Source organism: Ovis aries, chromosome 6, assembly GCF_016772045.2.
Source record: "Ovis aries strain OAR_USU_Benz2616 breed Rambouillet chromosome 6, ARS-UI_Ramb_v3.0, whole genome shotgun sequence".
NCBI lineage: Eukaryota > Metazoa > Chordata > Mammalia > Artiodactyla > Bovidae > Ovis > Ovis aries.
Window position 1 is genome coordinate 97,428,158 of NC_056059.1, and position 15,941 is coordinate 97,444,098.

General features: G+C 42.1%; 1 protein-coding gene across 1 annotated transcript in view; it reads right to left on the reverse strand.

Annotated features, from left to right (window-relative positions):
- RASGEF1B (RasGEF domain family member 1B) overlaps positions 1 to 15,941 on the reverse strand; it is a 664,872-nt gene that overhangs the window by 507,615 nt on the left and 141,316 nt on the right. Inside the window, exon 2 of the mRNA XM_042251549.2 lies at positions 6,683 to 6,730. Coding sequence (XP_042107483.1) covers positions 6,683 to 6,730 — 48 coding nt within the window. The remainder of the gene's footprint in view (positions 1 to 6,682; positions 6,731 to 15,941) is intronic.

Here is a 15,941-nt window from a genome sequence, read left to right on the forward strand (position 1 = left end):
CCTGGGAAAATACACAAGCTGGAGCAGACACTGGAGGACAATCGAGCAAAGGCTCACAGTCATTTGTGAGAAGAAAATTATAAAGAAAAATTGACGCGGCAATTGTACTCCTTGGTATTTTCCCAAAGGAGATGAAAACTTCTGTCCACCCAGAAATGTGCACATGGATGCTTATAGCAGCTCTATTCACAATTGCCAAAACTTGGCAGCAATCAAGTTTTATCCATTCAGTAGGTGAATGGATAAACAAACTGTGGTTCATCCAGACAATGAAATATCGTTCAGTGCTAAAAGGAAATGAGCTATCACACCATGAAAAGACAGAAGAACGTTAAATCACTAAGTGAAAGAAGCCAATGTGGAAAGGTTCTATTATTCCAACTTTATTTTATTCTGGAAAAGGTAAAACAATGGAGACGAAAAAGATCAGTGGCTGCCAGAGGTTGGGGGTGGAGACACGAATAGATAAAGCAGAGAGGGCTCTGGGGGCCGTGAAACTATTCTAAGTGAAACTGCAATGGTGCATGCATGTCAGTTATTTGTCCAAACCCAGAGAATGAACATCCGCAATGTATGTATATGAAAGTTGCTCAGTCGTGTCCGACTCTGCAACCCCATGAACTGTAGCCCGCCAGGCTCCTCTGTCCGTGGAATTCTCCAGACAAGAATACTGGAGAGGGTAGCCATTCCCATCTCCAGGAGATCTTCCCAACCCAGGGATCAAACCCAGGTCTCCTGCACTGCAGGCAGATTCTCTACCATCTGAGTCATTAAGGAAGCCCCCATGGATTGCTCAGGTATAAATGGGGCCTGGGGTGTTTTTCAACATGCATATCAACATTTAGGAAGCTCTCACATACTTGGTGCCAAAGAGAGGAGGATAGAGAAAAAAGGCACAAATATTAAGAAAATCTGTTTGCGCTTGGAGGAAAGCTTATGGTTCTATGGAAAAGAGGGAAATTACACTCATTAAGAAGGAGGCTGAGGACTACCTTGGGTGGTCCAGTGGCTAAGTGCTCCTAACGGTCTGTGCTCCCAATGCAGGGTGCCTGGGTTCAATCCCTGGTCAGGGAACTAGATTCCACATGCCAGAACTAAAGATCAGAGATTCCCAGTGTTGCAACTAAGCCCTGGTACAGCCAAATTAACTAATTAATTAATTTTAAAAATAAGCGGATTGGATGGGGGTGGTGTGGAAGGAAGAGATAATCATGGGCTGAACAGACAAGCCCCACCTGGCCTCCATGCTCCCAACTGGAATACTGACTCCCTACCAACTATAAACATCTGTGACCTAGGTCATCTAGCCAGTTAATGTTTTCTTCTGAATAAATCTTATATGTAAATGATATAATTCTAGGAACAAGGATAAGATCTTTCTACCAACTAAAAATTGTTCTCTGTTTGCTAATGCCAGAAATTCCACCCCTTCGACTCGATTTCATTAGCTCTGTCATCTATTAAAATGCAAATACACTTAGGAGAGATTACACTTTAAGCCAAATAATTCAAATGTAACTTACTGTGAATTTATTTTTAAGATCTGAAGAGATGGCTTTGATAAAAGCAAGGATATAGTAAACTCGAGATCACTAAATGTCATAGAAATGTTCAGGCCGGAGACTGAGAATATTTAAACCACACTGTTAACAGTAGGCTCTGGCAATTCAATTTTCTTTTTGATTAAAATCGAAGGAAAACAGTGCTACCACTGAATGTTTGCAAAGCAACCAGAACACTGATTACATCTTATTTTTACCATTAACATTGTTAATAATCTTGAAAATATACTGGGGGAGCAGAAAGTCTTGTGGGAAGGAGACAGAATTTATTTATTCCAGCATAGCTCACTGAGGTTCTGCATTGGGGTGACAGAATATTCATCTCCCTGTCTATTCCCTCTATTTATTTTCATCTAAAATAAATTCCCTTGAGCTGAGGGGGGTCAACAAGAGGTTTGGATATTCCCATGTCCTACAAAGTATATCTCAATATAAACTAACCTTAGTTCTCACCAGAATTTCTAGAAAGAGCAACAAGACGTAGTACGACCTTAAATACAAGGCTTCAACCTTGGGGTCCTCTCGTGAGCATCCTGAATGACGCAGCTACCATGCTAGTCTCCAAGGCCAACTCTCCCTTCAAGTTCTGGTCAAAGAACACAGATAAAGCTCTGCCCTTAGTTCTCTTAGGGATACCAAGATATTTGGCACTTTGAAGCAAAAAGAAAATAAAACATAGAGGGGAAATAAAGAATAAAAACAGCCTGATTTGTACACCAGAGGATCCTGATCCCACCAGTCAGCTACTTCCAGGGCTCTAAAGCCCTGCCTTCTCACACTGTCCATGGGGTTCTCCAGGCAAGAATACTGCAGTGGGTTGCCAGATCAAACCAGTCAATCCTAAAGGAAATCAACCCTAAATATTCACTGGAAGGACTGATGTTGCAGCTGAAGCTCCAATACTTTGGCCACCTAACTCGAAGAGCTGATTCATTGCAAAAAAACAAAAAAAAAAAAACAAAAACAAAAAAAAACCCTGATGCTGGGCAAGATTGAAGGCAGGAGGAGAAGGAGAAGACAAAGGATGAGATGGTTGGATAGCATCACTGACTCAATGGACATGAGTTTGAGCAAGCCCCAGGAGATGGTGAAGGAGAGAGGAGACTCGTGTGCTATAGTCCATGGGGTCTCAAAGAGTCAGACAAGACTGAGTGGCTAAACAGCAACACAACAAGGCCCTGCCGGTCCCAGACTCTCTTTTCCACTCTAGAGAATACTCTAGAGGCCCTTAGAGTATCACGGTATGCACGTCGGAGCTATAAACTCTCATACCCCTGCACATAACATCTTGTGATCCACCACCAGGAATCCCAGAGCTCCCCAGGGCTGCTGCCTCCCAGCCCTGCCCACTCATTCCCTGAGTCTAGTCTGAGACTTGCCTCTTCCCTGGTTAATGAGTGACCCCATCCTTCAGGAAAGGCTTTCCCCTCACACATCTACCCCCATACAATCTCCCTTAGATACTGGTTAACTCCATAGTAGGTCCAATAGAGATTTTCCCCACATGACAGCATTAAGTACTTAGTCACTCAGTCATGTCTGACTCTTTTTCACCCTATGGACTGAAGCCTGCCAGGCTCCTCTGTCCATGGGATTCTCCAGGCAAGAATACTAGAGTGGGTAGACATTCCCTTCTCTAGGGGATCTTTCCAACCCAGGGATTGAACCTGGGTCTCCCACATTGCAGGCAGATTCTTTACCATCTGGGCCCCCAGGGAAGCCCAATGGCTTTAAATATATGTTAAAAAAAAAAAACATATATACATACATGCACACCTGGAGAAGCGAGGGAAAATGAGCTGTTGAATTTTACACCACAACCCCCACTGGACTGGAAGAAACAATCTTCAGGTCAGGGTCCATCCATCTGTTTCTAACACCCTCATGCCTAGCACAGCGTCTGCTGCAATTAAGCACCCAATAAATAATTATTCCTTTAAAGAATGAATGAATGTAATCAGTGATTTCCCCCATTACTTAAAATTCAAAGTGAAAGACCAACTCGGCACTCTGATGCAGCCCCTGATAAACTCTGATTTTAAGGACATCATCAATTAAGCCTCCACTGGTCAAGCTCCAGCACTAAATTCTCTCTGGTGCTCACTTTCCAATGTAAACACCCAACTATGCTAAGCCAGAGAGATAAACAACCCATTCGAGATGGGATCAACCAAGGCAAAGGCAATACTTTCAAAACTACATACAAATTCACTGAGGTCAAATGAATAGTCCTTTAGACTCGAAGCAAGAAAAATGCTACACATAGTAAGAGCTAGTATTGTTAGGAATCGACCATGTGCCAGGAAATAGGACAGGCTCATCATTTTCAAAGTTTATTTAACTTTACATGTTAGAAACTGTCATCCTCACTTTACAGATTTTAAAAGTAAGCTTTAGAGAAGTGTTTTGACCCATGTTTAGAATAAGTGTTGACTCACTTATTCAAGAGGTTAAAAAGCATGCACTTTGGAGCCAGGCTGTCTAGGTTTAAATTCCTAGATGGGTGTCTTAGTCCATTCAAGCTGCTATAACAAAATGCCACAGACTGGGTGGCTTCTAGCCAGCAGCATTTTTTTTTTCTCTCACAGTTCTGGAGGCTGGAAGCCCGAGATCAGGGTATCAGTGTGCTCAGGTGAGGGTTGCAGACTTCCCACTGTGTCTTGATTCGCGTCAATGTATGGCAAAACCAATACAGTATTGTAAAGTAAAATAAAGTAAAAATAAAAATTAAAAAAAAAAAAGTATTAATTCCACTCATGAGAGCCCCGCCCTCAGGGACTTGAGCACCTCCCAAACGCCCCACCTCCTAATAACATCCCTTTTGAAGGCTAGGATTTCAATTTGGAGGGAGGATGCAGACATTCAGACTATAGCACTGGGGAAACACAGCGTAACACACTTGCGTCTCGGTTTCCTCATCTACAAAACGGAACTAGTAAGTATGCCAGTCTCTCACGGCCAAATGCATCTTTCTGTGACCAGTTTATGATGTTAAGCTGGGACTGCAGACCACATCCCTGCTCAGTCAGCTGGTTTCTTTTTACCTCCATCGGTAGGGGGCGCTAGCGAAGACTACAGAGATGGAGGAGCAAGACGGAACTCGCCTTTTCCTCTCTACTGTGGAACCACTGAAACCCATCTGCAGAGTTCTTGTATCAGCCTCAGAGCCTGCTGCCAGCACCCTCTCCTCAGAGGCCTGCATTTCAGCTGTGTATGGACCTTCCTCTAAGTGCGTGAGAAGTCTTAGTAATCCTCACTCTCTTCTTTGTTCCCTCAGCCCTGGGGCTGGTACCGCTTCCTATACCTTAGAGCAGGGGTCCCCAAGTCCTAGACCAGTGACTGGTACTGCTCTGTGGTCTGCTAGGAGCCAGGCTGCAGAGCAGGAGGTGAGCAGCGGGCAAGTCAGTGAAGCTCGTGTGTATTTATTTACACATGCTCTCCATCACTCACATTACCACCTGAGCAGGGACGGCATGAGATTCTCACTGGAGCGTGAGCCCTGCTGTGAACTGCGCATGCGAAGGATCTGGGCACCTCGGGTGTCACTGTCTCCCATCACCCCCAGATGGGAGCATCGAGTCACAGGGAAACAAGCTCAGGGCTCCCGCTGATTGTGCATTTTGGCGAGTTATACAATTATTTCCTTATATATCACAATGTAATAATAATATGCACATAACATACACAATGAATGCAATGCCCTTGAATCATCCCGAAACCATCCCCCTCGCCTCAACCCACAGAAAAACTGTCTTCCATGAAACCAGTCCCTGGTGTCAAAAAGGTTGAAGGATCACTGCCTTAGACTTCTCTTTTCATTCTTTCCATTACCTAGTTGACAACTTTATAACAGATTAACAGTTGTTCATGACAAATTCTCTCTGTTCAAATTATTGGTGTGATTTACTCTCCTGACCAACCCTGAGGGACACAAGAACACCTGCCTAGCGTATTAAATGAATTGGACCTTGTAAAGTGCTCACGCCTATCTGGAGCACAGGACTGGCCATATCGAGGTCAGTGATCACTTTCTGGAAAGTGTTGAACCTGGGTTAGAGCCCAGGTCTGCCCATCTTCTTCCCAGCCAACATGATGTTTCTCTACTAAATAAAGTTACAATCTGCTCAGGCACTGGCCTTAGTGCTTTCTCAGAAGTCATCTCTTTTAATATGCTTAAACACCTCTCAGGTGTTTCTTTCCTCTAACAACTGACATCAAGAAAGGTCCTCTGTGCTAAGATATCCATCATCCTGAGAGGTTTGGCAAGTTATCCAAACAGCGCAAATGTCTACACTAGAAGAATAATTTTTTTAGCACAAACTTCTCCAAATCCTAATACACCTGTTTACATCATTGCCCTATGTGTCACCAGCAATGAGCATAATTTAAACACAATGTGTGTGCATTCAAGGATTAAAATTTTGGAATTTCAAATTTTCTATTGTTTTGTACATTGAAAACATCAATGATATATTGTATAATTTAAAAAATCATGGTGTACCTATTTTGTGCTAGGCACTGGGTTATCAGTATTTTCACATATATTATCTCATTTTATGGTTAAAATATACTATGTTACGAGACAATTATCTTCATACAAATATGTCCAAGGTCACATAAGTAATAAAATGACAGATTCAGGAATTGAACCCAATTCTTTCTGACTCTGAGCTCATGATTTAGCCAATTCAACACAGGTCATAGGTGAGGGTCATTCTGCATAGCAGATGCTGAGGGAACAAAGTTTAGAGAAAATGTGGATGGAGACAGGAACACATTCCTTCACTGTGAAGGGCTAAGAAAATATAAGAGCTGAACCTGGGAGTGTACCTTCTGACCTTGCTTTCAGAATTGTTTCAGAATTGTTTGTAAGCCATGGAGAATTCTGAGCTTCTGTCACTGGGTATCTAGATTACCTCTCATTCCATTTCATTTCAAGGATCTCTCTCCAATTTCAGTTTTGCTATTATGGAGGCAAAGTAAATGAAAATCAAAAACACTTTGTTTCTGGGTATACCCCCTGCCTTCCAAAATCAAGTCACTCTTTACAGGAAAAATATATATAAGCACTCACCAAAATAATCATTTTTGAAAGGAACAACGCAGAGGACAAAACATACCTTTTGCTTGGTGCTTGCTTTCAGGCCAACTCGGGAGTGACTTGTGGACTAGAGGAAAAAAGAGAAAGAAATTTATAAAGAACACACTATAATGGTAGAACTAATTCTGAAGTGACTTCTAGAAGGTATACATTTTCAGTTAAAATCCCTTCCCTTGACCTTCCTTCACAGCCTCTAGAAATCTAAGAATAGAAGCCAAGCAAAGATTCCAGTGTGGAGTTTTGCATATTGAATGGAAGGCTGTTTAAGTCCTGGAGCTGAGATGGCAAAGATGCACCCACATTTTGTCAATGCCCGCCTCATATGTACCGACTCAGCATCTCTCCTAGAGGATGCAGGCAGAAACTGAAAATTGCAACATATGAGGAAATACTTCCAGGGATAAGAAGGCAAAGCAAAAGGAGGGGAAATGAGTAAAAGAGGAGGAAAGGAAAAATGAAGGAGAAAAGAGGAAAAAGAGGCTCTATAAATATTAGAAAAAGATAAAACAGAGGCAGAATGAAGAGAAGGGGACATTTACGGCAAGGTTTCCAAGAGCATTTCAATAGGACAGCTTCTAATCTCTGCTGATTTAAATGAATTCTAAGTAGATGGAAACAAAGCTCTCAAAAAAATTAGTTCTTATAGAGGTTTTTTTTTTTTTAATTTTCCAGCTTGTTCATGATTATCTAATCTTATTTGCAATTAGAAAGGTAAAACAACCATTGATCAAGAATATTTTGGTAGGGAATTTTTCACGTTTACTATGTTTAGCATTCAGATAATGAATACATTGGACTTCTCAGGTGGCATTAGTGGTGAAGAACCGACCTGACAATGCAGGAGACATGAGAGACTCAGGTTACATCCCTGGGTCAGGAAGATCCCCTTGAGTAGGAAAAGGCAACCCACTCCAGTATTATTCCTGGAGAATCCCATGGACAGAGGAGCCTGGCGGGCTACAGTCCATAGGGTTGTAAACAGTCGGACACAACTGAGTGCACACACACACACACACACACACACACACACACACACCCTCACCAGAAAAATCATAAACTCTTGGTAAGCTATCAAGCTCACAGTAACAGATACAAGTTTTCCAAAACTCTAATTTTCACTTGAAAGCTTTGAATTTTATTATGAGCAACAAATACTGTCAGTTGCTTTTCTTGAAGTGACAGGCTCACTTGACTTATTTTTGTGAACATGTCTGCCAGCTACGTGAGTCTGAATAAGCATAGTTCACCTATCACTTATCCTTTGAAGTTAAAATGGTGTTTTATGAAAACAGAGGCGAGTTTGGCTCACAATTCAATCACAGAAGTGCTTTTCTTCCAGTCACTGAATGTTTATATGCAGTAGAAATGCTTTATGCACGCATCCCATTATGTCACATAAAATATTAAGAAGATGATACTAAAATTTCAAAGGTTGAATTTAGTCAACCTAATAATTTGTCCTACTTCATCAAGGGTATTTTTAAGTGAAACTGGTATTTTATCTCCTGCAATACAGACGCACAATGGTGAAATTATAATGACTACCAGTACAGCTTGGTGCTACTGCCTTAATACACGCTAAAGTATCAATAGTTTTAGTTACCGTGGCTCTTGCACAATCAGTGCAGATGTTAGTAAAAAAAGAAGCAAAGAGAGAGTTTTGACTTCTCAGATTTCCTTTGAGAATTGCCACTCTTGGTCATTTAAAGCACTTAGTTCAGTTCAGTTCAGTCGCTCAGTCATGTCCGACTCTTTGCAAGCACATGAATCGCAGCACGCCAGGCCTCCCTGTCCATCACCAACTCCCAGAGTTCACTCAGACTCACATCCATCGAGTCCGTGATGCCATCCAGCCATCTCATCCTCTGTCATCCCCTTCTCCTACTGCCCCCAATCCCTCCCAGCATCAGAGTCTTTTCCAATGAGTCAACTCTTGGCATGAGGTGGCCAAAGTACTGCAGTTTCAGCTTTAGCATCATTCTTTCCAAAGAAATCCCAGGGCTGATCTCCTTCAGAATGGACTGGTTGGATCTCCTTGCAGTCCAAGGGACTCTCAAGAGTCTTCTCCAACACCACAGTTCAAAAGCATCACTTCTTCAGCACTCAGCCTTCTTCACAGTCCAACTCTCACATCCATACATGACCACTGGAAAAACCATACCCTTGACTAGACGGTCCTTAGTCGGCAAAGAAATGTCTCTGCTTTTGAATATGCTATTTAGGTTGGTCATAACTTTTCTTCCAAGGAGTAAGAGTCTTTTAATTTCATGGCTGCAATCACCATCTGCAGTAATTTTGGAGCCCCAAAACATAAAGTCTGACACTGTTTCCACTGTTTCCCATCTATTTCCCATGGAGTGATGGGACCGGATGCCATGATCTTCGTTTTCTGAATGTTGAGCTTTAAGCCAACTTTTCCACTCTTCTCTTTCACTTTCATCAAGAGGCTTTTTAGTTCCTCTTCACTTTCTGCCGTAAGGGTGGTGTCATCTGCATATCTGAGGTTATTGATATTTCTCCCAGAAATCTTGATTCCAGCTTGTGTTTCTTCCAGTCCAGCATTTCTCATGATGTACTCTGCATAGAAGTTAAATAAGCAGGGTGACAATATACAGCCTTGACATACTCCTTTTCCTATTTGGAACCAGTCTGTTGTTCCATGTCCAGTTCTAACTGTTGCTTCCTGGCCTGCATATAGATTTCTCAAGAGGCAGGTTAGGCGATCTGGTATTCCCATCACTTTCAGAATTTTCCACAGTTTATTGTGATCCACACAGTCAAAGGCTTTGGCATAGTCAATAAAGCAGAAATAGATGATTTTCTGGAACTCTCTTGCTTTTTCCATGATCCAGCAGATGTTGGCAATTTGATCTCTGGTTCCTCTGCCTTTTCTAAAACCAGCTTGAACATCTGGAAGTTCATGGTTCACGTATTGCTGAAGCCTGGTTTGGAGAATTTTGAGCATTACTTTACTAGCATGTGAGATGAGTGCAATTGTGTGGTAGTTTGAGCATTCTTTGGCATTGCCTTTCTTTGGGATTGGAATGAAAACTGACCTTTTCCAGTCCTGTGGCCACTGCTGAGTTTTCCAAATTTGCTGGCATATTGAGTGCAGCACTTTCACAGCATCATCTTTCAGGATTTGAAACAGCTCAACTGGAATTCCATCACCTCCACTAGCTTTGTTCATAGTGATGCTTTCTAAGGCCTACTTGACTTCACATTCCAGGATGTCTGGCTCTAAATGAGTGATCACACCATCGTGATTATCCAGGTCATGAAGATCGTTTTTGTACAGTTCTTCTGTGTATTCTTGCCACCTCTTCTTAATATCTTCTGCTTCTGTTAGGTCCAGACCATTTCTGTCCTTTATCGAGCTCATCTTTGCACAAAATATTCCCTTGGTATCTCTAATTTCTTGAAGAGATCTCTAGTCTTTCCCATTCTGTTGTTTTCCTCTATTTCTTTGCATTGATTGCTGAAGAAGGCTTTCTTATCTCTTCTTGCTATTCTTTGGAACTCTGCATTCAGATGCTTATATCTTTCCTTTTCTCCTTGGCTTTTCGCTTCTCTTCTTTTCACAGCTATTTGTAAGGCTTCCCCAGACAGCCATTTTGCTTTTTTGCATTTCTTTTCTATGGGGATGGTCTTGATCCCTGTCTCCTGTACAATGTCATGAACCTCAGTCCATAGTTCATCAGGCACTCTATCTATCAGATCTAGGCCCTTAAATCTATTTCTCACTTCCACTGTATAATCATAAGGGATTTGATTGAAGTCATACCTGAATGGTCTAGCGGTTTTCCCTGCTTTCTTCAATTTCAGTCTGAATTTGGTAATAAGGAGTTCATGATCTGAGCCACAGTCAGCTCCTGGTCTTGTTTTTGTTGACTGTATAGAGCTTCTCCATCTTTGGCTGCAGAGAATATAATCAATCTGATTTCGGTGTTGACCATCTGGTGATGTCCATGTGTAGAGTCTTCTCTTGTGTTGTTGCAAGAGGGTGTTTGCTATGACCAGTGCATTTTCTTGGCAAAACTCTATTAGTCTTTGCCCTGCTTCATTCCGTATTCCAAGGCCAAATTTGCCTGTTACTCCAGGTGTTTCTTGACTTCCTACTTTTGCATTCCAGTCCCCTATAATGAAAAGGACATCTTTTTGGGGTGTTCATTCTAAAAGGTCTTGTAGGTCTTCATAAAACCATTCAACTTCAGCTTCTTCAGCATTACTGGTTGGGGCATAGACTTAGATTACTGTGATATTGAATGGTTTGCCTTGGAAACGAACAGAGATCATTCTGCCGTTTTTGAGATTGCATCCAAGTACTGCATTTTGGACTCTTCTGTTGACCATGATGGCTACTCCATTTCTTCTGAGGAATTCCTGCCTGCAGTAGTAGATATAATGGTCATCTCAGTTAAATTCACCCATTCCAGTCCATTTTAGTTCACTGATTCCTAGAATGTCGACGTTCACTTTTGCCATCTCCTGTTTGACCACTTCCAGTTTGCCTTGATTCATGGACCTGACATTCCAGGTTCCTACACAATATTGCTCTTTACAGCATGGGACATTGCTTCTATCACCAGTCACATCCACAGCTGGGTATTGTTTTTGCTTTGGCTCCATCCCTTCATTCTTTCTGGAGTTATTTCTCCACTGATCTCCAGTAGCATATTGGGCACCTACTGACCTGGGCAGTACCTCTTTCAGTATCCTATCATTTTGCCTTTTCATACTGTTAAGCCAGTGGTAATTAGACTCTCAAAGTAACTAGACATTCAAAAAAAATGGAACTTAGCAGGAACAAAACCAATGAAAAGCAAGGGGTCATTGTCCCTACCTCCTTCCTGCTGCCTTAGAAGAGAGACCAAGAGACCAATCAGGAGTATAATTGCTTCTGTTAGGAGCTGGATTGTTTCCCCCCAGAATTAATATGCTGAATTCCTAACTCCCAACACCTTAGAATGTGACCATATTTCGAGGTAGGTCTTATGAAGAGGTATATAAGGTAAAACGAGGTTCTATGAGTAAGTCTAACCCAATAACAGTATGAAAAAGCAAAAAAGATATGACACGGGAAGATTGAGCCCCCCAGGTTGGTAGGTATTCAATATGCTACCAGGGAAGAGCAGAGAAATAGCTCTAGAAAGAGAGCTGGGCCAACGTGGAAATGATGCTCAGCTGTGGATGTGTCTGGTGGTGAAGGTGAAGTCCAAAGACAGCAAGGAGATCAAACCAGTCAATCCTAAAAGTAACCAACCCTGAGTATTCATCAGAAGGATGATGCTGAAGCTGAAACTCCAATACTTTGGCCACCTGATGTGAAGAGCCGACTTACTGGAAAAGACCCTGATCCTGGGAAAGACAGAGGGCATGAGAAGAAGGGGGCAACAGAGGATGAGATGGTTGGATGGCATCACAGACGCAATGGACATGAGCTAAAGAAAACTCCGGGAGATGGTGAAGAACAGAGGAGCCTGGAGTGCTGCAGTTCATGGGGTTGCAGAGTCAGACACAACTTAGCAACTAAACAATGAAAAGCAGCCCAATATGCCTGGCACTCTTATAAGATGAAGAGATTAAGACACAGACAACACACACGCATAGAGGAGAAACAAGATGAAGACAAAGAAGACACCATCTTTAAGCCAAAGAAAGAGATCTCACCAGAAACCAGTTCTGCTGACACCTTGTTCTTGGGTTTCTAGCCTCCAGAGATGTAAGAAAATAGTAATTTCTGTCGTCTAAACCACCCAGCCTGTGGTATTTTGCTTTGTAACCCTAGCAAGCCAATATTATATAGACCCTAACAAATCTACCCAAAAAAAGTCAAGAATCCAAAAATGGAGGTCCAGCAAAACTAAGTCTTGAATCAAAAGGGACCGTTATCATTATCATCACATTCCTAGTTAACCACAAACACCCTAAGGAAAAATGTCTGAACCAGTGGTTCTCAAACTTTAGAGTTCACAAAAATCATTGAGGGGGCTCTTAACTATGCAATTTGCTGAAACCCAACTCCAGAAATTTCAGGTCAGGAGGTCTGGAGTGGCTCCCAGCAACGTGAACGATAACAAGCAGCTAAGGAAATTCAAACAGATACATGGAAATTCAAATACATGGACCACTTGCTTGCCAAGGAGGGTGGTAACTTGGGGTGAGAAGTAGGAAAATATGGAAAATGGTGTTAAATCCCTCTCCCTCTCTCTTTGTCTTTGAAGAATACAAATAAATGAACCTCTTTCCCTTTCTCCTTTAAATGTCTGATGTTAAAATTCTTAATTTGACTGAATCTGTGGGTGGGCCAGGATAATTGAAACAGGCTGAATGTTGGTAAATTATTCAAACTAGTCCAAAAGCAGATCTACAACAATTCTTTAACCTCTCCAGGTTATAAACACAAGCACAAAAAAATCTGTTTATTTATATTTTTAGAAATGCGGTTGGGTTTCTATATTATCGTAAATGCCATAAACATCCTTGAATGTGGCCTTTGTACTGAACTCGAAGTCATAATAGCAGACATGATCCAAAGCACAAGACTTCCATTTATAAAAGGGATAAAAAGCTGTGGTGGTTAATTTTATGTCAATTTGACTGGGCCAAGGGATGCCCAGATAGCTGGTAAAACATCATTTCTGCGTATGTCTATGAGAATGTTTCTGGAAGAGATTATTAGCACTTGATTCAACAGACTAAGAAACGAGATCCATCCTCATCAGTATGGGTGGGCACCATCCTACCCACTGGGGCCTCAAATGGGACCAAAGGCTAAGGAAAAGCAAATTCCCTGTCTTCCTGAGTTGGGATGCTCATCTCCTCCTGCTCTTGAGGAATTAGGTACGTGTGTATATATAGATCTATTTATACAGATATAATTTATCTATATAAACAGATATAATATATCTACATATACAGATATAATTTTTAATATATACATACATATTTCCTACTGGTTCTGTTTGTCTGGAGAATACTGACCAATACAAAAGCCAATCCAATTCAAGAGAAATAACATTTTCATTTGACATTAAATGAGTTCTTTGATCTCTCTTGGTAAATGTCTTATCTAGGCAGAATGGAGGTTGGACCTGATAAAATATCACCTGCATGGTACAGATCATGCTATACATTCAGTCCCCACTTAAAAACTTCTGACCTTCTAAAAATTTCTTTCTTTAGTTAGGTGTTGAGGACTTGGAGCTTATTTTCCCCTTAGAAGTAATTTTATAGGCTATAACACAAAGGCCTACTTAACCTCTGATATAATCTAAATGCTCTGCAAGTACAATAAAAAAAAATTGTATACTGTGGGTCAGGAAGATCCCCTGGAGTAGAAAATGGCAATCCACGCCAGTATTCTTGCTTGGGAAATCCCATGAAGAAAGGAGCCTGGCGGGCTAAAGTCCATAGGGTCGCAGAGATGGACATGACTGAAGCGATTTAGCACATGCAGGCACTATACTATTTATATGAGAATAAATGCCAAAGGAAGAATTTAGAACAGTCTAGGGTAGGAGAAGGCAATGGCAACCCACTCCAGTACTCTTGCCTGGAAAATCCCATGGATGGAGGAGCCTGGTAGGCTGCAGTCCATGGGGTCGCTAAGAGTCGGACACGACTGAGCGACTTCACTTTCACTTTTCACTTTCATGCATTAGAGAAGGAAATGGCAACTCACTCCAGTGTTCTTGCCTGGAGAATCCCAGGGACGGGGGGAGCCTGGTGGGCTGCCATCTCTGGGGTCTCACAGAGTTGGACACAACTGAAGTGACTTAGCAGCAGCAGCAGCAGCAGGATAGCAAAAATCAGAGAATACCCAGAAACTGCGATGACAAATAATTGTTTCAAGAGAAAGAAAGGAAGTTGTAGGGAAAAGGTAATAGATAAGTCTGGTAGGCTGCAGTCCAGAGGGTGGCGAAGAGCTGGAAATGACTGAGCAACTTCCCTTTCACTTTTCACTTTCATGCATTGGAGAAGGAAATGGCAACCCACCCCAGTGTTCTTGCCTGGAGAATTCTAGGGACAGAGAAGCCTGGTGGGCTGCCGTCTATGGGGTCGCACAGAGTCAGACACGACTGAAGCGACTCAGCAGCAGCAGCAGCAGCAGCAGCAGCAGCAGCAGCAGCCTACCCATAAGGTTAAGCCTCTGCCCTTACTACACACAATGTACATAAAAACAAGGCAGTAGCAGGTGAAGAAAACATAAAAGAAATCCATGATTTTCTTCTATAGTTAAATGACACCAAGCTATCCTGGGATTCTGACTTGAACTCTTATAAGTCAGTGTTCATTAAACACACAGGTTCTGTAAGTTACTCCAAAGTTAAAAATAGCAAGAGGTGAATCTGACTGTGTTTTCCAGAGCTGCTTAGGAAAATGAGCATTCTGACATCTAAGTCTGCAGTTGTGGTTGAGTATATAACAGGCAGGGCTTGATTAGAAACCAGAAGGGAATTGAAGTGACCTCCCAGTACATACAACCCCCATGGCCCACCAATGATCCTGTCCACCTCGGAAAAGGGCCTCTTTTCTCTGCTACTTTTAGCAGAATTAGGACATGTTTCAGTTTTCTCTACCAACATGAAGAATTCAATTTAAACCCCAGGAAGAAACTGACAAGGGAGGATTCTTGAACATGGGCTCTGGTCTGAGTTCCCTTAATTGGAGCTGCAGGCTAATTTTACAGGCTCAATCTGCAAATGGGGTGATTAGCAACCCAATAAGTCATGTGAGTTTGAGCTGACTCTCTTAGCAGGCTGTGCCCAGAAGTGTCACCCCATGTTCAGAGGCTGGAACAAGGGACACCTCTGAGCTGAGGTGACATAAGAAAACCTTCCACTTCGTGTCCTTGTCTGTGCCTGTCTTCCAGAATACAAAAGAAGAGATGGCTGAAACGGAAAGGTTTGAAACAGAAGAGCGTCTGGCACTTCCTGATTTTTCAGGTGATAACCATGCAGTCAGGACTGCACAGTACTGAAAGGAGATATCGCCTTGCCCTGTGCATTGTTTTTTAATCTAGTCATCTGTGGAACAAATGAGGCAGACAGCTGAATTCAAAAGGCCTATGACGTTCCGAACTGCAGTTCTTCATAACGTGGGACCACCACCTCCTTAACTGAGGGAGAGGGAAATTTCTGACTCTTCAACAGAAAACTGAGGCATCTTTTTTCCAGTATAAATAACTGGGACAAAATTCCTCTCTGGTCACTGAGCTGCTGTCAGGTCCTTCTAGAGTCCCTGTCTCTGATTTGACTCTCTTCCCACACTTTGGG